The sequence below is a fragment of the Oryctolagus cuniculus genome, chromosome 8 (assembly GCF_964237555.1).
Source record: "Oryctolagus cuniculus chromosome 8, mOryCun1.1, whole genome shotgun sequence".
NCBI lineage: Eukaryota > Metazoa > Chordata > Mammalia > Lagomorpha > Leporidae > Oryctolagus > Oryctolagus cuniculus.
Genome location: NC_091439.1, coordinates 12,146,446 through 12,169,654, shown reverse-complemented (window position 1 = coordinate 12,169,654; position 23,209 = coordinate 12,146,446). Strand labels below are relative to the sequence as shown.

The following is a 23,209-nucleotide window of genomic DNA, read 5'->3' as shown; positions in this document are numbered from 1 at the left end:
GAAATATGACAAATCGATGTAACTGACAGATGAACCAGCTCAGTTTACATGACAAGACGCAGAGCCAGAAATGAGGAGGAAAAAGTTTTTTTTTTTTGAAATGTACATAGCAAAAAGAATAAAGACTGAAAGTTCTCAGTGCCAACTATCAAAGATGCTGTAAAACTTTATTGAAGTTTGAATAAGAGCTCCATTTTCAAAATTGTTTACTTATTTTTATAGGGGTGGGGTGGGGAACAAGCTATTCCATCTACTGGTTTGCTCCTTAGACATCCGCAACAGCTGAGGCAGGGCCAGTTCCAAAGCCAGGAACTCTGTCCAGATGGCCCATATACATGGCACGGAGCCAAGAATTTGAGCCATCATGTGCTGCCTCTCAAGGGTGCACACAAGCAGGAAGCTGGATAGGAAGCAGGGGCGGGACTCAATCCCAGGCATTCTGATGTGAGATGCAGCTTAACCTGCTATGCTCCAATGCCTGCCCAGCAACTCCTTCTAAAAAAGATGCTCTCTTAGGACTAAGATTCCATTAGTACCTTTTCAAAAACTTTACTGGTAGTTATTTTTAACTGTACTCCATCACTGTGGTTATGTGAATGTGAAAAATATGCAAGGAATAATTTTAACTATAGATACAATTCTAGGCATACTATTCAACTTAAACCTTCAACACAGTCAACATTATTCACAGATTTCCAAATATTTGGTTTATCTCTTCTAATAAATATTCTAATATTACACATTAAAAGTGGACAATGTTATTACATCGCCCCAAAGTATATGCACTTTCGTATGTACACACAATCTGGGAGTTTTAAGTAAACACAATTCAAGATTATGATACAAGTTGATAAGAGACACTAGCTAATAGTATTAATACTTTTTAAATTATATTACAGAGAAACAAAATATAGGAACACAAAAATTTTTGCAGGAGGTTGTGGCTTGTCATTTATTACTTTTTTTGCATTGGAGTTAATTTATATTCTAAAAAGGTCTACAAAAAGCTGAACAACCTCTCAAGCTCTGAATACATGGCATTGACCTCAGACTTTCTCAGAATGATTTTAATGCATTCTGTTATTAGTAAAACCTGTTCAAACACATGCCCCATCTGCCAGCACCCCATCTGCAAGAGAGCTTCTGATTCTTGTAGACAGTACAACTTCTGCCTGCTCCCTTCTCTTCTCTCCGTACCAGCTGTATGGTAATGAGTATGAGCAGCTGAAAATTACTGCACGATCACAAAGCTAATATGAAATCGGCAGAACAACACTTCTCAATGAAACAGTTGCCGCAGGAACACGGCTGATAAACTATAGAAACAGGGGTGGGTGGAGGCAGAATTGTATTTGTGTGGAGCGCCTGTGTGTGTGAGTATATATGTACATGTGTTAAGTGTGGGGTTTCCATGTAACTGAGAAACGGAAAGAACCAAGAGCAGCACAGGGGACCAAACAAAAAAGATCTAAATTTCCAAGTACTTTTGTTAAAATCTGTGAATCTTAAATTATTATTGATATTATCTTAAATATTATCTCATTTTATATATATTTCTCAAGTTTTATATAGTAATGATATACTGGTACCATTTTGACATGACAGTTTTCAAAGATGTTAATGAGTATGTCCCACTTTGCAGTTATCAAACTTCAGGGGCTTTATGGAAAGAAATAGTGTCAGAACTTAATGGAAGCTCTATATTAGGCACTTTAGCAACTAAAATCATACACGAATCAATAAACTCTGCATTCCTAATTCTTATACAGCACTATTTAAAATTCTAATTTAATGGCACTTGCAACCAACATATTTATCCTGAGTATCTGAGAATCTCCAAACAAAATACCAAGATGGCACGTCTCATTTCTTCATTTAAGAAGACAGAATGGGGTTAATTTTAAATACGTGGTAGTCACCCGGAATACATTTTCATATTGTAAGTAGCACTAAATCACATGCCACTTATGTGTACCACCTTTCCATTTACAGATTAAAAGCTACTCAGAAAATTGTTTAAGAAAACTGACTATTCAAAAATGCTGCTATATGCTTTTTTCACAATTTGAAGACACTGAAAGTGAAAAAAAAAATACTCAAAACACTAACCCTGAATAAACTAGTTAGTACTACTACATCAGAATTAATTACAATTTTTGCTAATACATCAACAAAAACGTTTTATGTTGGGTTCCTAACAGTGACTTCTGATGATAGGAACAACCTTCTGTAGGTTACTCCATTCTACTTTCATAATAACCTTTACCTGTGACGCAGGTGTTATTATTTCCAAGTTACAGCTGAGGCTTGGTAAGTGGTAGATGCAAGAACATTAAACCTTGGTCTAGCTGACTCTACCACCCGTGCTCTTAAGCAAGCTGATAGTCTCATATAAACCTCCCAAGTGTGAAGATCTGGACCTGTTTTGTTTACTGTTGTACCTCAAATGCCAAAAGCAGTCCCTGGCTCATAAAAGGTGTTGAACAGAGTGAATGAATAGATGGGAGAGAGATCTGCTTAATTGCTTTCAGTGTAATCAGGAAAAAAAAAAAAGCCACTGACCTGTATTATAAAAAAGTTTATACTAATCTTAATCATGTTGATACCAAACAAATTTAACAATTAAAGAATCTTAAGACTGTTTAGTAATTTAAGTTTTGCTCACTGCCACATTGAAAAATTAAGATTTTATTTAAAAAAAAACCTCACAATGAAGCATTCATTTTAAAAGGCCGGTACAGAATGAATAAAAGCAAAATTGCACTGATGTTAGAATTTTGCATATTTTCATGAATCAATTCACTCTAATTTTTATTGTCTGCTATAAAAATGTCTTTTTTTTTCTTTTAACTAACATGTTCCTTGACTTCAAATATAAATCAAGGCAATAAGCATTCATAAGAGTTTTTGTATAATACGAGGGTACTTCAAAAAGCTCCCAGAAAAATGGAACTAAAAAGATAATGCATGTTTTCTATAAGCCTTTTGTAGTACTCTTATATATAAGAAACTGAATTGAAAGAATAGTTCCAACTTAGTGAAGGAGTATCAAGCATCCTTTAGAAGGTAACATGGACAGTTACATTTTCTCAGAAGAGCAAACTTCTAACAGGAAGCAGATTTTAAAAATCTACAAATTCAGACAAAATTTACAAAAACAGTACCATACTGCCCCTACATGTTCATATGAGTAGTAACAATGACATTTTAAAATCTAAAATGGTAATGCAGAGATTTCTGTGGATTACTGAAAAGCTGTTTAAGCTTAAACTGTTCCCCCAGTGAACTGTATGAAATCACTCACACATAAAAATATAATTAAATATAGGAATAATTCACAAGTTTCAATTTCGTGCTCAAGACCAAAGAGAAGAAATTTAAGAGAAGAGAATTTCATCCACTGTATCATATCTTTTTCACTCAAAACAGATTTTTCCATCATTGTATTAGGATATCATAAAATAACCATAAACAAATAGATACCAAACTATGCCCTATTGTGATCACGAATAAACCTTTTCAGTACTGTCTTCTTTAAGCCTGCATTTATTTGAGGAAGTTCAACTTAAAAAGTCTTGGTATAGTTGTAAGTAAATTTTAAAAGAATGCATAGATAGGAATGGAATTCCACTATAAAATCATGTTCAAGTTAACTATTTATATAAATATTAGAGTTGCTACCACAAAATGGCCACCTTAATTAGTCTACTCCTCAAAGAAAAATATGCAAAGAATGTTTATGTAATAGGATACATGCTTGAGAAATTATGGCTCTCTTGATGAGAAAAGCTTGCCATTTTGTAGTCAGGTAGCTCTGAAAAATACTGTATAGGAAAACAGATTTCCAGATATGGTACTAATGTATGTGAAATACTGCTAATGTTTTCTCTGTTGAGGTAAATAAAGTTTATAAATACATACACAGCCAATACTAAAGTCAAGAGAGAAAAATTAAAAAAAACAACCTTACTATTTTATCTGACCTTTCTTTCACATGTTAGGAATAAAACACTTTATAGACAGGTTAAGAAACACGCTCCATAAATATGTACTTTGGAAAGGAAGAAACTGGGGGGCCGGTGTTGTGGTGTGGTAGGTAAAGCCGCTGCAGGCAACACAGTTGCCCTATATGGGCACTGGTTCTAGTCCTGGCTGCTCCTCTTCTGATCCAGCTTCCTGCTAATGGCCTGGGAAAAGTAGCAGAAGATAGTCCAAGTGCTTGGGACCCTGCCACCCACATGGGAGAACTGGAAGAAGCTCCTGGCTCCAGCCTGGCCCAGCCCTGGCTGTTGCAGCCATAGGACAAGTGAACCAGACTGAGAGACTCTCTCTCAGTCTCTGTCTCTCTCTCCCTCTCTCTATATAACTCTGATTTTCAAAGAAATAAACAAGTCCTTAAAAAGGAAGTAATTGTAATTGTAATTGCTAACACTTGGAATGCCACTGGCTTTACCACAAATGGTAGTCCTTTCTGCTATTACTTCTATAATAAAATTTATCATTTTATTTACCATTCTTTAACTCCTCTATATGTGAAACACACAATAATTTCAGCAACTTTCCACAGCAAGTCAGGGAGAGGGCCAAGAACTCCAATTCTGACTGAGGAAGAGAAAGAAACCACTAAGGTGCACATGTTAGGATGTTAACAGTCTTGAATAATGTTTGTTTTTTGAAAAAAAAAAAATTAAAAATACAGCAAGATGGACTCATATTTATTCTTTCAGAGCGTCAGAATAATACCCTAATAGTACTTGAAACCCAGCAAATTGGACATTTCAGTTAAGTCACCAACATAATCCTATTGAATCAAGTTAAGTATGTATCCATAACATGTACATGTCTTTAGCTACCCATATACACATATGAAGAAACTATAATGCAAATCGCCACCAAGTGATTTAGAAATGAAAAGCATATGATTAAGTCAGGAGTATACTGGCGCAAACGGAGCCACTGCCTCCCTGCCTACCAGGGCTTCTGAGGAGCACTAAAATGTTAAAGCACATACAAGATTTCATTTCGTTTTGTCCGCAAATATATCCCAAGTACCTAGACCTGTGCTTGGCAATAGAAGACACTTACTGGGGGGATGAATTAATTAATCCATGCTCTTCTGATTTTTATATATGGTCATGGAAGGCGGACAATGACATAAATCTCTCGGAGAAAGAAAGGCATCTATGGCCTCCTTAAGGGAAGTTCTCTGTCTTATCCTTGCAACACTGGCAACACACACAAGGAGTGTGTGCAATATGTATTAGCAGATTATACTTAATTTAGTAGTGTTAATTTTTCCATGGAAATATTTGGAGAATTAAGAAATGTAGTTGAGGTTCTCTTCCCTCATATAAATCATAGGTCTGCTAGCCTGAGCTGCAATTTGATCACTGAAAAAAAAAATATATAAGCTTCAAACCATCGTTATATTATATGGAGCTGCCTAAAACTAGGTTAGTAAAATATAGGTACTCATCTAGATCACGTATGTTTCAAAGCACTTACATATGGATGTACTTGAGACTTAAGATAAAGCTTAGACCACTGTGACATTTCAAAGTGCATTCCATTTATATATATGGGTGACAGTAGTAAATCTCAAAGGTTTGTGGAATCAGTTTCACAGTTTGGGAAAGAACTGTGTTCCTAAATTCAGAATAATTTTAGGTTTTAGAAAGAAAACACAGTACACATACCATACATTAAAGAACACTTCCAGTATATTACATACTAATATTTCTGCAGCAAAATATATGAATACTCAGATAAGTAATAAAAGTTCAACAGTCTTATGTTAGTTGGATTAGGGTTTGCTACTTTTATTTTAAATTTTTTTAATTTTCAGAGTTTGTTGGATTTCTGGTCTGCAGACAAGGGACTGGGATTTATTTCACAGTTATTTACTTTGCCAGGAGCCTAGTTCAAATTTATTTTTAGCATATTTTTCATCTGTCTTCCCTACTCCAAGTCTTAATATTAAGTTCAGTTCTGTACACACTCTTCAAATTTAGAAAGGCTTGCCCTGTATTGTTAAAATAACAAATCTGGGCACCCAGTGTTGTGACACAATCGACAGAGCTGCTGCGTATTACTTCTGCATCCAGTATCAGAGTTTGCAACTCAGCTCCTCCACTTCCAATCCAGCTTCCCACTAATGTGCCTGTAAAGGCAGCAGAGATGGCCCACGCACTTGGGGCTCTGCCACCCAGATGGAAAACTAGGAAGGAGTTCCGGGTTCCTGGCTTCAGCCTGGCCTAGACCTTGCTACTACTTGCAGCTACTTGGGGGTGAATCAGTGGGTGGAAGATCTCCTTCTCTCTCTGTTGCTCTGTCTTTCAAATGAATAGATAAATATGTAGAAAAAATAAAATAACTATTTTTGCAATTATCCACTTAACAAAAGGAATGACATTTTGTGGAAGGTGTTTCCATGATGAAGTTGTCAATTTATAAATCATGGTGCAGGGGCAGAATTGTGGTACAGAGGGGTTAAGCCACCACCTGTGACTCTGGCATCCCACGAACGTCAGTTTTAGTCCCTTTCTGATCCAGCTCCCTGATTACGCTCCTAGGAAAACAGGGGAAGGTGGCCTAAGGGCTTGGGCCTTTGCCACCCAACGTGGGAGACCTGGATGGAGTTGCACACTCCTGACTTCAACTTGACCCAACCCCGACCCTTGTGGCCATTTGGGGAGGGAATCAGGATAGAATATTCTCTCTCTCTCTCTCTCTCTTTCTCTTTCCAGCCTCCTTTCTCTCTGTAACTCTGCCTTTCAAATAAACAAATAAATAAATAATCTTTAAAAAAATAATAAATCATGGTGCTAATTTGCTTTCCATTCATATGTGAGAACTGAGGTGTAATTCAATACTAAAACATCATCTAACAAGCAAAAAGTATCTAGGAAGCATTGCTATCAGTAATTAGATACTGAGACTACTGTCAATGTGGGGAAAGGTGAGGATTGCATACTTAAAACCCAGGATTATATTGCAGAAATTAATCATGAAAATGTTTGGAGGGTTAGACATGTAGTTTGACAGTTAAGACAATGGTTAGGAGTGGCTGGGTTTGATGCCTGCCTCTGGCTCCTGATTCCAGCTTCCAGCTAATGTAGACCCTGGGAAAGCAACGGTGATGGCCAAGTACTTGGGTTCCAACTCACATGGGAGACCTGGATGGAGTTCTTGGCTGCTGGTTTCAGCCTGGCCCAACCTCAGCTGTTGCAGGCATCTGGAGGGTGACCCAGCAGATGGGAACTCTCTCTCTCTGTGTCTGTCTCCCAAATAAGTAACATCAAGTGTTGTTAAGCTGCCTGTTAGATACCCACTACCCATATCAAACCTATGCATTTTTTTCCCATAATATGCACTTTCCAAAAACTTTTTGAAAATCTCTTGTACAGATGGATGGCCCTTATTCCATCTAGATCTATTATATCCACAGGTTCTAGAAAAGTTCTCTGCTCTATGTGCTCACAGTTTTTGACTAACATTAATCAACTGGTAGCAACATATAAGTGAATAATTTGCAGCAGCATAATTACTATGGAAAACAAGATGGGAGCCCAAGCAATAATGCACTTAGCACTCTGCTCATCACCTGTTCAGCAACCATCTTCATGTTTTCATTTAAAGTTATGGTGAAGCACATGGCACTTTGTACGCAAGTCCATTTAAGCAACTACACTTCTGTACTGCAGTGGTGTGTTTGTGGTTTTACCATTAGACTATGAAATGCTTAAAACCTGCTCATATCACCACCCTTCTTTCTTTTGTTCGAAGTTCTTTAGTATTTGCTGTCATCTTCAGCTACCGCAGACTCTCAAAAAGGACCACCCAAAGGACTACACCCTGTGCTTGTTTCTCTGTCATTTTCCAAATTGGTAAGTAGTAATTACTTTTAAAATTAAGTGTCAAACTGTATCTGAGTTTAGTTAAATTTAGAAGATGCAATATTCAAAATAACAGCTGCACAGTCATTTAAAAACATTCAGTAAACAAAAACATGCCATATTCTTACAGTACAAAAACTGCCTTAAGAGCTTTCCAAGCTCAACAGATACTTCAACAAATCAGTCATGCAAATATTTATACTAACTTTCTCTTGCATATCACTGGGAGCATAAAATGTATCAGAGACAGATCCTGAATTCTAAGTTTATAATCTATTACAAGACAAAATACCTATACAGAGTTGTCATGTAATACCAGTGAGCAGTCTATATCTATATGCCTAAAGGTCAAAGGTAACTGCTCTAAGTGCAATACATTTCATGCTAATGCAGCTAATGCAGGGGTGGGGAACATCCGACCGGTGGGCTATATTAGGCCCATAACATTATTTGGTCTGGCTCTAATAAGACAACCATAGGAGGGAGTCAAAATTCAATATAATATAACAAGCTGATAATTTTGTATGGTCCATGAATGATATCCTAAATATCCATCTAAGCCCTTAGCAGAGAAAAGATTTCGCACTCCTGCTCTAACAGGCGAGGGCAACAGTGGAGGAAACCAGTCCCTGGAAGGAAGGTTTCACCAGAGAGGCAGGGCATTGACTGTCAGGTCCTGGAAGGGATCAGGAGAGAAAGGCAGAAGCTGAGTGGGTGGATATCAAATTGACTCGTTTGCAAGAGGGGAGCATGATGCTAACTTTTAAAAGTATTAAATTTCTGTAGGTTAAGGAGCTATCTAGCTATTTATATTTAGCTAAGAGTTCCATGACACAGATGTTGAGTTCATGAAATCCTTTTAGGTATCAAGACATTTAGAAGAGCAGACTTGCTACAACTTTAAATGAGAAGGCATCAAGGCTGCATTAGACTTTTTTTTTTTTTTTAAGTAGACCTGGATTGGGGCTACTTGGCAAAGCTATGACAGAAATGTAAGACTAAGTAATAGTCCAATAAGAAACAAGCAAGTATTTCTGGCAGCTGCTCCTGCCAGCAGAAATACTCTTACAGTAGAGATTATTAATAGCAATATACTTTGGGAGAGGCTGTCAGTATACCATAAAAATATCACACTAAAATTCGGATATATAAAAGTGTAATCTAATGTAGCAAATAAAAACTGAGACAACTATAGAATGATTAGCAATAAAAAAAAAGCTGCATCAACAACAAATTATTAAATCGTTTTAGTGGGTCAAGCGTTTAGATGAAAACACAAATCACAATTTAACAACCATGGGTGGAATACAAGAAAATTACATTAGATGAGGGGCAGGAATCTAACCTAATGATTGACACCGGCTATTACAGCGGTGTCCCAACCCACATGAGAATGACGACATCCAAGGTTGGATATCCAGCTCTGGCTCCTGACTAGTTTTCCACTAATGCAGACCCTGGAAGGCAGTGGTGATAGTTCAACTAATTGAGTTCCTGCATGTGGTTTCACCCACACGGGATTGTTCCTGGCTTCTGCTCACTCCACTTCTCCATCTCTCCCCCTTGCAACAGGCATTTGGGGAACAGCAAATGAGCATACACCTGCTCTCTTCTCTTTTTCTATTTCTTTCTCTCTCCCTCTACCTCTCAAATAAACAAAAAATAATAATTTAGGTGACGGGTCTATGGCATATATTATTTTCTGTAAGAATAAAACATAAAAGCAACACTAGCAACAAATAATTTTTAAACTATTTACATATTTTCATTAAGCCTTAAATATAAGCATATATCATTATTCTCTCAAAATGTGTCTGCAGCTGTATAGAGTCCTGAGATTAAATAGCAGCTGTATTATTTATCTAGAAAATTGAGAGTCACCTTGTATGAACTTCAGTTTTCTGATCTACTGAATGGAGTTAACAGTTAACTTACAGTGCTTAACTAATTCTTAACCATCCAAAAATTAAATGAGTTAAAATACTCAACTTAACTGGACCAGTGCCTAAAATACAAAGTAGGTTCATTTAAAATAATAGCAATCAATAATAGCATTATTACATTAACACTATATATTTGGAAGAGAAATAATTTAAAAAAGCAGTACTGTTGAAATTCTAGGGAGTAGATACACAAAGATAAATTTCTTCTTCATATAACAAGAGAAAGGATGAAGGTTTTTAAAAGAAATGAATGTTTTAAAGCTCCAGTAATCCAATTCCGTAAGTTTACCATAAGCCAAGAAATACATCAGCAAAGAGCTATGTGGACAAGACCTTATTACAGTATTGTTATAACAGTAAAAACCTGTTTCACATTGCTTGTACAAACAGTGTCATTAAAACACAGTCACACTCATTCACTTAGGTATCGTTGATGGTTGCTTTCATGCTAAATGCCTGTACCAGAGCTGAATGCTTGTTAGCAGAGGGGATGCGGTTCATAAAACCTAAAATATGGACATGCCCTTTGCAGAAAAAGTGGATGTGGAATTTATGTTATCCTTCAATGACAACACAGGGGGGACATTACCATTTTTTCAAAAGATACACAAATAACTGTATTTTAACTTTATTTCCATTTTCACTTTAAAGAAAAAATAATTTTCAAAATGGTATTTGAACTATAGCTTGACACAGAACAGAATCACTACAAAATTGTTCTCATCTATCGGAAATCCCTATTAGATATTTCACCACTCTCTGAGATGCTGGGTTTCAAATGCACAAGTCCTGGTCTTCAACCTGTAGCCTAACTTTCCAACAGAGCTCTGCCCCTATTGGGCCTCTGTGCTGTCGCTGCCTATGCCACACAAACTCAAGAACACTTGCACACGTGGCACTTTAAAGACAGTGTCTGTCTCTAAACTAGCATAGTCAACCAGCTACATTAGAAAACCCTACACACACCAACAACTGTGTGCCATCTGGAAGTTTCTACCAAAATAGTGACACTGAAGAATAACTTCAAGGGAATATTCTAAATACTAAAAAGTGCTCTGAACAAAACCAAAATGTATCATCATTTCTATTACCATTAAAAAGAAAAAAAAATGCTACTAGATATGCTGTGAGTTCCATCAAGATGCATCCTTATAATGCAGCTTAGGATGTAAGGAACACGGTGCTACATCATGAAGGGCATTCCAATTTCAAAGTAAAAATAAAATAATTTCCCAGTTAATTTAAGGGCTAAATAATATTTTCCAGTAAAATTTCTCTTTCCCTAAGGGACAATTAGGATTTTGCTTTCCTTTTTTTTTTATAAGTTGAAGTTTGCTTTTTTTTTTTTTTTAATTTTCCTGACTTTAAGAATTACACATAGAACTTATTTTTAAGAAATATTCTACTGGCACATACAAATAGGAAAGTTTGAGCAAAATGGGGAAGGCCTTAACGCTTAAAGGTAACTGATTAATAGATTCCTATTTATTTACTGCTGTTATTATTAAATCCAATGCTTATGTATTTCAGGCGAGGAAGTAGAAGAATGTATATAATAATAAATTAGAACACCAGAACTAATATCATATGTAAACAGTAAGGTTAACAAATATCCTGAAAACATCTGAAAAGGTACAAACTGAAGTTGTAGTTGTAAGTATTATTTTAAAGGATTTTCCAAAATTCTGAAACTTTTATTAATTTGTACAAAATACTGATCATGCAAATATTAACTGAATATTTATAGTAGACATATAATATCATGCTTTAGATATTTTAGTGAATCAAGGCTGCATATATTCTTATAAGCAGTAGCCATTGAAAACATTTAGTTCACTACTTGTAAAAAAAATACCTGCACAATACAGAATATTATATGCTTTGTGAACTTCATAGTCGAAGTGCATAGTGATCTGTTTGAACAGCTAAACACACCTAATGTAAAAACTTCACAATGTTAGGCATAAAATATGATTATTTATATCTATCATTATCAACAGCCTTCTAGGAAACTTTGACAAAGAAAAACACATTAAAAAAAAATAAACTTTACCAAGGAAAAGTTAGTAAACTAAGTACAAAAAAAAAAGATTGTAAATCAATTGAAAGCTACCTAAATTAGCCAGCTCCAAGAAGGAGGGAGAAGGATATAGTTTCACAATCCCTTTAATATTTCTAGTAGTCCAAGTCAATGAGTTATGCAATAGTAAATTATTGGCAGGCAGGCAGACTAAAATTGAGTGTGTTAAATTTGTTATGTAAATATTTTTTATTTTTTTTTGGAAAACTGAAAAATTTTCTAGCATGAAGTTTTCTGTTCATATTTAGTTCTATTCTGTTATTACAACTGCAAGGCTATAATTTAACATAACACAGTAACCTAGAAAAGTCAAACTGAATAGTGACCCTAGGAAGCCCTCAGGGGAAAGCATTTAAGTTCACTATTAATTTTTCTTATAGAATCTTCTCCTATGCCTCTTAAATGCAATCTCCACGTTATCATATAAAGGTAGAAAATATACACTGTGACATAATGAAGTAATTTACTATCAATTGTACTTATTTATTAGAAATATCCAACAAAATGATTAAAATGAACTCAATTGCTAATATCTTATCAATTTAATTAAAAGAAAGCACCACACTTTTTTTCCTCAATTTCTAAAAATATTTGTATTGGCACTTTCTTTTACATAAGTATTAAAATACTCAGTTAGTTTATGAATGACTGGAGAGCTATTAGAGGCCTGCGTGTAAAATGCTTAAATCGGGGCAGTGAGCTCACTCAGCAGAAGCTGTGAAACTCACAAGGTGAACAGAGAGAACACTGGAAACACAGTGAGGAAGAAAAGAACAAGAAGGTGACAGGAATATTTGTGTTATATTGTCAATGTTTAAACTGCATTACACTTTAACTCTACTCAAAATGTTTTCCAACATGGCTGCCACTTGTTTGGGACAGTCACTGAAAGTACTCAAAATGAACAAAGCTAATTAGAAAATGTACTTTTAACAAAGATTACTTACGTCCCACTAAATAGAAGACTCTTTAAAGGAGGAAAATGCTTTTCTAGCATTTTGGTTTATTCTACTTGTTTAAGAGTATTTCTCCTACAGTTAAGAAACTTTTTTAAAAATACAAAAAGAACACAAACAGCACTGATATACATTATCAGTCATTTAGTTCCAAAGAGACTGCCGTGCGGTTCTTTTTTCGGGCGGAGGGGAGGGGGATGAGGGTGCGGGTGGGAGAAAAAGGGAAGGTTTATGTGTTCAGGATCATAAACATATTTTAGATCTAAAAATATATCACTCTAGTCAATAATTCAAAACAGCAATACCAACTAACGCAGAAAATACAACAAACTGCTAATATTAACAGGGTCAAAACTTGGTGGAGAAGAAAAGTGTGTGGTCCTGAAAAAACGCCCAGTAGATCATAACTAGATTACATATCAGGACATGTGCTGCAAAATGTTTGTTAGTTCAGGACTGTCTATATATAAACTGTATCGTAGCTGCCACACAATAGCAAGCTATTTTTATTTTATATAACAGCAAAAAGTAATGTCTCTGTAATGTTAAGTTTGAATTTTAGAAATAACAATTTTAAAACAGCTCAGTTTAAAGGGCCAAAGAAGCCCATGGATTAAGAATACTCTTAAGTGGAACTAAATGCTCTATTTCCCTTGTATAAGGGGAATACCACCAGTTTTTTTGTTTTCCATGCAAAATAAAAGCTACAAACTGGGGGTTTTGATATTTGTCAACAGGTTTCAAAACATACTTTTACTTTTGCCAATTTTTCAAGATCTGAGGATTTTAATCTCATGAAAACATAAGCGGAGACAAAAAGGTGAACTGAGTCACCCTGCCAGGCTTTAAATTATAAAACTATCATTAAAATAAGTTTCATTAGCTACACAATGCATTGATATTTTAGTTATAAATATCAATTGAAATATGAAGCATTTCTTCACCAAAGGAGGCAGGACTTCATTTAAAAAAAAAAAAAAATTCATTTTTTCCAAATAGGCAGGACTTACCCGTCTTCGACAAAAGGGCAGGCCTTGGGCAATGATGCTAATGCTAAATATCTTCATCACAGTTTGATGTGGTAGAGGTTCTTTTGCACTTTTAAGATCAACAGGAACCAAGCCATGGTTTAGAGAAGCCTTTCCTGGTTTTGACATTTTAAAACTCCTCTTGGTGGATGAGTCCTCTCTACATGCAATTCAGGCACATTACTGAAAACTCTAACCACCAAATTAATATAAGGATTTTTAATTATAATCTTAAAAGGGTGAGAACCCAAGGCCTGCTGCTTTTTCCTTTCAACCTTCTCCTACCAAATGTCCTGACCTGTCTGTGGCTTGGTGGAGTGCAAACTATCCTAGAATAGCCAGGAATTATAAACTACTGAAGTGAAAGCTGCTGCTCCTGCCACTCAAACAGCTGGTGAACCTCCCCTACAAAGTCAGTAATGCGAATACAATCAAAGCGGGCCTGGGCTGTTGGGTTCCTTGCAATATTTTTCCAATTAACTAATCTAGGTGTTCCCTTGAAAATGAAAGTAAAAAAACTCCTTTACAAAGATTAAAAATATGTATCGTCTCTTCTCTCAAATACCTTAAATCTTCCTTAGCCACATATCAGATTAGTATTTTAGGAATGCTTTGAATTGTGTTTCGAAGTTAAGGACGGTGTTAATGCATGCTTAAAGACAACACATATGTTTGTTCTGTCTTAGCTACATGAGAGTGAGTGCTATTTTAAAGTGTTTATCTGAAGCATGCTCTTTTACTTTTACATACTACCGTTTATCTCTTTCCAAGACATTAAATACACTCTAGTTGTCTATAGCTATTAATATACACTTCATATAATCTTCCTACCAGCAATTCTGTTATTGTCAATTCAATCTGTAATTCTGAGAAATTCCTTGATTCTACTTGAAATGTAACAGTCGCATGGTTAAAGATACATTTTAAAAGCATTTATATATAAAGCTACCTATGATGGGAAGTAATTACAGAACATGGTTAGATTCTGATAAATGCGCCATTGGGTGACTTTGTCATTGTACAAACATCACAGTACCCACTTCTACAACCCAAGACGGCTACAATGACACTAGGTGATACAATCTTCGACGTCATCCATGAGACCACCTTCCTATATGTGGTCCATTATTGACAAAATATGTGGCACACTGCTGTATGAGAAAATGGATAATTACAAGCTGACCAAATGCAAAACCCTAATTTCTCTCACACCCCACGGTCAGATAAATCTTCCTAAAACGCAGAGCAGGGAAGTGGTGCACAATCTAGTCAAGAACCTTCAATGGTTCCCCAGTGTCTGCCATAATGTTTGGAGGGGAAGATTCTCCTCAGTGTCCTCAAACTAATCTTCCTAGTGTCATCCCAAATACTCCCTTACTTTAACCACTTATGCGACTATTAATTAATCTTCACACTACTTCAGGCCCATGAAATAGGCTGTTATTTCGATGATAACGAAAAAAGCTCAATGTGAAAATTACTAGACAGTCCTAACAAGAAGATAGTAAATGTGAACTATATGTTCACAATGCTAAGTAAACTAGTTTTGTTCTCTCTTTCCATTCCATTTTCTCCCGAAAGCTAGTCATCTGATGTTTCTCTCCGTCCAACAACTGTTACAGATCGTTATGTAGGAGGTTAGAATTTAATAGGCAGAGAATCATAAAGGAGAGTGACAGAAATGGGTGACTTCTTTAACTTTGGAGAGATAGGTCTTATTGAATATAAACTGGGCTGCTAGGTAGGTAATCAATACATCAGAAATATTCCCAGTCCTATCCTGATGTGTGCTCTTCAAACAGACCTTTTTGTTATTCCACAATTTAAAATGTAGTTAACAATGCAAAACCATTGGTGTAGCAGACACTTTTCCTTACATGAAAGTAAATTTCTCCAAAAAAGATATACAAATGGCCAGTAAATAGATGAAAAGATGTTCACCAGAATTAGTTATTAAAGAAATATGAATCGAAACTGCAATGACCTGCTATTTAATATCCATTGGATGGATGGATGGATGAGAGGGAGGGAGGGAGGGGATAAAATGTGCCAGCCAGAATATGGAAAACTGGAATCCCTGTATACAGCTTATGGGAATAATATATAAAATAGATATAACTGCTGTGAAAAATGACACAGCAGTTTCTCAAAAAATTAAACACAGAATTACCACATGACCCAGCATTTCTACTTCATGCCATATATCCCAATAAATTAAAAGCTAGGACCTAAACAGACATTTTTATACTCATATTCATAGCAGTGTTACTCACAATAGGCAAAAGATCGAAGCAACCAAAGTACCCAATGATGGATGAATGGACGAATAAAAAGGACACCCTGAGAGATGCCATAACACAGATGAGCTTGAAGATATACTAAACAAAATAAGTCAAAAACAATAAACTGTGTGATTCCACTTACGTGAGGTACTCAAGAGCAGTTAAGTTTATAGGGTGAGAGAGAAGAAGGGTGGTTGCTAGGGACAAGGAGAAGACGGAAGTAAAAGTTAGAATTTAATTGGTATAGAGTTTCATTTGGAAAAAAAATTGGATGTGGATAATGGTAACAATCACACAACACTGTAATTACATATACTTAAACATGGCAGAAGTATTAAAGGGGGTGTTATAAATTTAATCACAATTTCTCAAAGCTTTTAAATGAAAAAGTAAATAATAGAACCACCTTCACCCAAAAAGCCCAACACAGAACTAAGGTTAGGAGAGAGAAGAGAGAGTATGAAGGAACCAGAAATATGTAAATTGCAAAGGTAGAAAAAAAGTAAAGCTGATATCCAAACTGCCTACAGCCCCACTAGACCCTCAGCACCCTGCAGAATAGATGCCACTCGCCTTATTCTTGTCTCAGCATCTGCTGATACTCAGCTTACTTCCCAACATAAGACTAATCTTTTTGCTTACATAATATAATATTCAGTCATTTTTGTCTTTCATTGAAAAAATTGGCGTTTGCTAAAGAAGTTCCCATGGAATACCCCTCCCACAGTTACAATCACAACCTACTTTGCTGATATGACAACATAATTTGAGGTGGATTGAGATTCTTTATTCTTAAAAAAAAAATCCATCTGAGTGATATTTTTGAAATCAGTTAATTAATCCTCTCAATATTCCTTTTTCTAAACCACCTAGAAAACAAAATTTAACTATGATATGACAATGTGAAAAGAAGTAGAAAAGGGTATGGCATCCCCCAAGTTTAACACGTACATTCTGCACAGGAAAATGAATCAAACAGATCAGCTCCTCTTTCCCTTTCATCCAATTCACCTGTTAAGAATGACAGCATACTAAAAAATTATAATTTTTCACTTTTATATTCAAAAGTAGACAAAGACTTTAAAGTCATACTATGAGCATTTACATGCAGATACTTTAAAGATAAGGGGAGATCTGTAACCTCTGTAAAGTCAGATCTTAAGGAGGCAAAAAAAAAAAAAAAAAAATCTGAAATTGAAAAGAACCTGAAATGAAAAACTTAAAACTACACTCTACAGTTTTCATCCTCCAGTTTCTAAAAGGGTAAAAATTATTATGAAGCAAAAACAGATGTTTTATTTTTAAGAAATTATTTGCAAGGATAACAGAAGCAAAACGGGAGTGAAAATAAAGTCTGGTTGCTATTAAACGTGTTCTGCACTAGATACAAGTTCTGGTTAGCAGAGTGGCAACATTCTAATTCAACTTTTTTTTTAATCAGTAAATAGCTGCCCTCCACTGGATAATACTGAGTATTACACCTCCAGTAAACCAAATACTAAATTGAAATGTGTGCCTGTATCAATATGCTTTTGTAACCAACGGCACTCATTTCCAAATGTACTGTAAGTTTTATATTTTTTTGGAGGGGTCAAATAACAGTACTTCTGCAACAACGATCCCTGCCAGCATAGAAACATTTAAAATACCCACCCTTCAAATGTGGGGGGAAAAACCTACTCAGTGAAAGAAATCATAAAGAAAATGTATGAGAACCCCAACTGTTAATATGTTAAAATACAGTGAGTTTCATGTACTGAAAAAAAAAAAAGGATAAAGTCTTGGTCTCAACTCTACTTTTAAAAACATCTAAGATACTCTTAGGTATAATCACCACTACAAACCCCACCATCACCCCAGAACTAATCGAGACTCTTAGACAAAATCTTTTTTTAAGATGATTCCACTTAACTAAGGCAGTGTAACATAGCAGGTGGGGGCACAGACTCTGGAGCTAACCTGCCTTAGTCTACACACTGGTTCCCCCGGGAATGGCCTTCAATTAAACTTTCTATGCCCCACTTTCACCTACACAGAACCTCCTTCACAAAACTGCTGTGAAGATTAAAGAAGTTAAGGTAGGCACACAGTAGGCGCTCAACTCTGCTAAAACTGCTGTTATGATCACTACTTTTACGATTAGGATAAAAAAAATCACACAGAGCTTTGCAGATTATATTTCAGCTTTAAAAATCACTAAGCCAGCAAGCAGACATTCTAAAATCCACCTATAACAGCTATGGAGAAGGAAAACATCTACAAGTTTCAGAAAATTTTCAGTAATTGTCAACTTTCTCACCTAAAAATTTAACTGTAGGGGCCAGCACTGTGGCAAGGCGGTTAAAGCCGCCATCTGCAATGTCAGCATCCCATATGGGCACTGCTTCGAGTCCCAGCTGCTTCACTTCTGATCCAGCTCCCTGCTAAGGCCCAGGAAAAGCAGCGGAAGATGATCCAAGTGTGTGTACCCCTGACACCCCTGTGTGAGACCCAGAAGAAACTCCAGGCTTTGGCCTGGCCCAGCACTGGCCCTTGCAGACATGTAGGGAGTGAACCAGTAGATTGAAGATCTGTTTCTTCCTCTCTCTCTCCCTTTCTCTCTCTATCTCTCAACTCTTTCAAAATAAATAATTGAATCTTTTTTTTTTAAAAGTGTGATATCTTAACCTAAGTGTCTTATCATTTTAAGATCCAGTTCTCAGTTCAACTTGTAGCAAGATTATTTTGTTTACTTATCATTTTCTGATTTTCTTTCTTCTGAAAGTTTACAGTAGCAAAAAACAATCATATATAAATGTTACAAATAGCAAAACATCATCACTTTGGTATCTGTAAAATGCTTTACATTTCCAAGCACTGCAGTTCTTTAACAACAGAAAACACTTGTTACAGCAATTTATTATGGATTTCCACCTTTTCTTTCATTTATTAAATGGAAGGCTAGCATGCAGCTGCTCTTGCAAAGCACACAGATTTTCTATTTTCTATAAACTATACCTGAATTAGCTACAACAAATCATTTCAAAGGTATGTTTTTCTATAAGCATAAATGATTTTTACAGCAAGAGTTCTCAAAATCTCACCTCAAACTCATCGACAAGGAGAATCTCAATACATCATTTAAACTCAGTATTATTCACTGCTTCTGTGAATTTAGGAAACAAATGACTTAGTTCTTTGTAGACACAGAACATTCCAGATGCTAAAAAGTACATCACTGTGAGAGTGAATACTTCTTACCAGGGTGGTATTATCAAGTACACTTATTTATTCAGGGATACAGACTAAGACAGATTATTTTCCACACTGAATCAGTTTTCAGTCTTTTCAAACACCTTACATACCAGAATGTTAAAGTATTTCCCTACTAAGCAATGCATGTATGAAGACAGAGCAACTGAAACATGGAGTAAAATAGTTTTAATGATGAAATTTAAGTTCTCTGCTGGATGATAAGTGAACTATCAAGCTTTTACTAGTAAAAACTAAAGGAAAAATATAAAAAATAATATATCATGTCAATTATAGAAGCATACTTCAGTTAATTTAGCATGAAAGACAAATTAAATATATCTTTTAATATTTATAAAGAGTGAAAGTCAAAAATGTTTCATAAAAATTAAAATCACTTTTTTTTTTTTTTTTTTTGGACAGGCAGAGTGGACAGTGAGAGAGAGAGACAGAGAGAAAGGTCTTCCTTTTGCCATTGGTTCACCCTCCAATGGCCGCCACGGCCCGCGCACCGCGCCAATCCAAAGGCAGGAGCCAGGTGCTTCTCCTGGTCTCCCATGGGGTGCAGGGCCCAAGTACTTGGGCCATCCTCCACTGCCTTCCCGGGCCACAGCAGAGAGCTGGCCTGGAAGAGGGGCAACCGGGACAGAACCCGGCGCCCCGACCGGGACTAGAACCCAGTGTGCCGGCGCCGCAAGGCAGAGGATTAGCCTAGTAAGCCGCGGCGCTGGCCTTAAAATCACATTTATAATGATTCTTAAAAAAGTTCCTAGACATTTTTATGCTAAAAGTACTCAGAAAGATTACAACTTCCAGCTATAATGTATCTGAGATGTCACAGTAATGTAATTATGCTGGTTTTTGAAATAGCACATACAATATACACAAGTGTTATAAAAATGTTATTTTGTAGTTGAACATTTACAAAATAAAAGCACTGCATATATGTACTGAATTGTACATGTACTACAGCATTTTCAAAATAAAAAATGCCAGAATGCCAGGTTACATAAAACAGTATAACTGTTTTGATTTATATACTCAAGGTAGGATTGTTTGATATTTAGGCTATTTCAAATTCTGTTGGAAATTTCAAAATGATTGGCTGAAAGTGCTACAAATGAAAAAGTAAAATATAGAAAACCACCCAAAATAAATCCTAAAAAATGAGAAGCTTAAAAGTGACAAACAACCCTGTGAGAACACCAGAAACTCCAGAACCAAAAGACCTACCTATTATTTACTCACAGTTGAATTATCTGTGTGGGCTGAACTACTGCCACAGCCAACCTTCTTTCAGCCCAATTATCTAGAGTTGACATTTTAGGTAAGCTTACAGGATACAAAGAATACTGGCTCAATAGTAAGTTCTAGTTTCAGCTTCGCCACTAACTGGTAACCTCAGGCAAATTTCTTAACCAATCTTAGACTTAAAATGTCTACAATGAGTATGCTGGCCTAGAAGACTAAGAATAAAATCTTCTGCAGTATATTACAGCTCCTGCAGTATTAGCTACATATACAATCTCTTGTAGTGTGTTGGATTGCTAATGTGGTGAGCCTTCTTTTATTATAGTTTAGCAAACAGTAAAGTTTTACTAAATATATCTAAATAAAATTCTTTTACAAAACAGACATCAATGTCTGTGTTGTACATGTATATTCATGTTGTATAATAAGGAAACATTTTAACTGGAAAAATGTTAAAGGCATTATGATTTCCAAAACATGATTAAACAGATGAAATCAAGGAAAATGATCTCAAGTTTTCTGATTGTATATTATATTATAATAATTTCTATATTTTTGTTTTCCCCACTTAGCAGGAGAGAACTCCAGGTCTTCCACCTGGGTGGCACAAACTCAATCACTTGAGCCATTAGTGATAGCTCCCAGGGTCTGTATTAGCAGGGAGCTGGAATCAGGAGTCAGAGCCGGGAGTGGAACCTAGGCATTCGGAGGTAGGACTCGGGCATCTCAAACACTAAACACTCACCACGGATCTTTTTGAATGAGTAAATTTTAGATTCTATTCCCATATTTGTGTCGAAGAGCTTTAGTTGTCAATTTTAAAATGACATTCTTCCTCATTCTTTAAGAATTTAAAGAAATAGTTAAGATGAAAAAAATTCAACCATCAGATTAATTTTTTAAGTATTTCAGAAATGCCCAGTATGAAGTCCTCACTGATTATAACATAATTTACCTCATGATTAAGTTGAACTCTACAGTGTGTGCTGAGTTACCAAGTTGTTAAAATAGCCTTACACAGCTGCTCACCAAGAATTTAGTTGATGATTATTATAGTTATACCTTTAAGTCAACTATGACAAAAATGCCATAGTAATTACAGGTATTTCAGTCATGCAAAAGTCTCATGGGAGGACTGGGTAGGAGATTTACAACAATCTAATTCTCTACAATTCTCAAAATCTAATTTTCACTCACATGCTAGGAAAGCCTTAAGATTTATTAAGATTCACTGAAACTATTTCAGCCTAAGAATTTGAGTAGAGGATTACTTACTTTAAGTATAGAAAATACTTTATAGAATTAAGTTACAGAAAACACGTATTTAGTGACCCATTCTAGAGTGGTCTGACAGTAGATACCACTGGCCTTGTCCGTTGTCATAACCGCATGTTCAACAAAATGCAGTCTGAGAAACAGTCACATTAATTTTACAGCTGAAGTTTAAAGCTGAAGTTTCCATTTTTTCTAATAAGTAAAACATTTATGGCTACCAAGAAACATTAAAAATTAGCAAACAAAACTCAATCCTTGTAATTCTTGAGTAAGCCTGAAAAAAAAAAAAAAAAACGATCTTGTGGGATAGAAAGAGGAAGATTAGGGATGTTAGGAGAACTTTGAGATCAATAGGAGGTATCAAAGGAGTTTGCGGCTGCTGCACTTTTTAAAAGTCTTATGTATTATTTCAGATCAGGACAATGCAGAGAGAGAAGGATTAAATGCTAATAAAGTTCCTGGCACAGCACATTTCATTTTGCTTAAATACCATGACAAAACTGAAGTATCATTATGCTACTTTTCATAGACTAGGAAGTGAAGGCTCAGAAAGGTTTAAAATTTTGTCCAAGGTCACAGAACTGCCAGGCAGTGGCATTTTTAACCCTGGTGTGTCTAATTCCTACTCACAAGCTTTGTAATTGAACATCTATTGTATTCCACAGGATGTGAAGTCCTAACCTAGTTGTATTACTTCTTAACCTACTGGTTGGAGACTTATTTCTCATTATCTGTGTTTCAGACATGAGAGTTCACCAGGTATTGAGTTCTAGATAACTAAAATAAAGTGTTGTATGAGATGCTTATGTAGAATATATGGAATCTTTTTCAACATTCCTGATTTTTATGAAGGCCAAATGAAAAAAAGGAAATAAGTAAGGCCAGCGCCACAGCTCACTAGGCTAATCCTCCACCTGCGGTACTGGCACCCTGGGTTCTAGTCCTGGTCAGGGTGCCGGATTCTGTCCCGGTTGCTCCTCTTCCAGTCCAGCTCTCTGCTGTGGCCCGGGAAGGCAGTGGAGGATGGCCCAAGTCCTTGGGCCCTGCACCTGCATGGGAGACCAGGAGAAGCACCTGGCTCCTGGCTTTGGATCGGCTCAGCGTGCCAGCCGTAGTGACCATTTGGGGGCTGAACCAATGGAAGGAAGACCTTTCTCTCTGTCTTTCTCTCTCTCTCACTAACTCTGCCTGTCAATAATAATAATAATAATTTAAAAAAGGAAATGAGTAAAAGCAAGGACATAATAGCATCCTTCGGCAAACTATTC

The 23,209-nt window shown here is 36.0% G+C and overlaps 1 protein-coding gene across 9 annotated transcripts in view; it reads right to left on the bottom strand.

Annotated features, from left to right (window-relative positions):
* The window catches only part of FBXW7 (F-box and WD repeat domain containing 7), a 212,944-nt gene that overhangs the window by 43,485 nt on the left and 146,250 nt on the right, over window positions 1–23,209 (bottom strand). The window contains exon 1 of one of the 9 annotated variants that reach the window (XM_008267331.4): window positions 13,885–14,575. The exons of the other annotated variants lie outside the window; for them this stretch is intronic. Within the exon in view, the coding sequence (XP_008265553.1) occupies window positions 13,885–14,031 (147 nt within the window). The 5' untranslated portion in view covers window positions 14,032–14,575. Of the gene's footprint in view, window positions 1–13,884; window positions 14,576–23,209 lie in introns of those variants that run through there. 9 annotated transcript variants of the gene reach the window in all.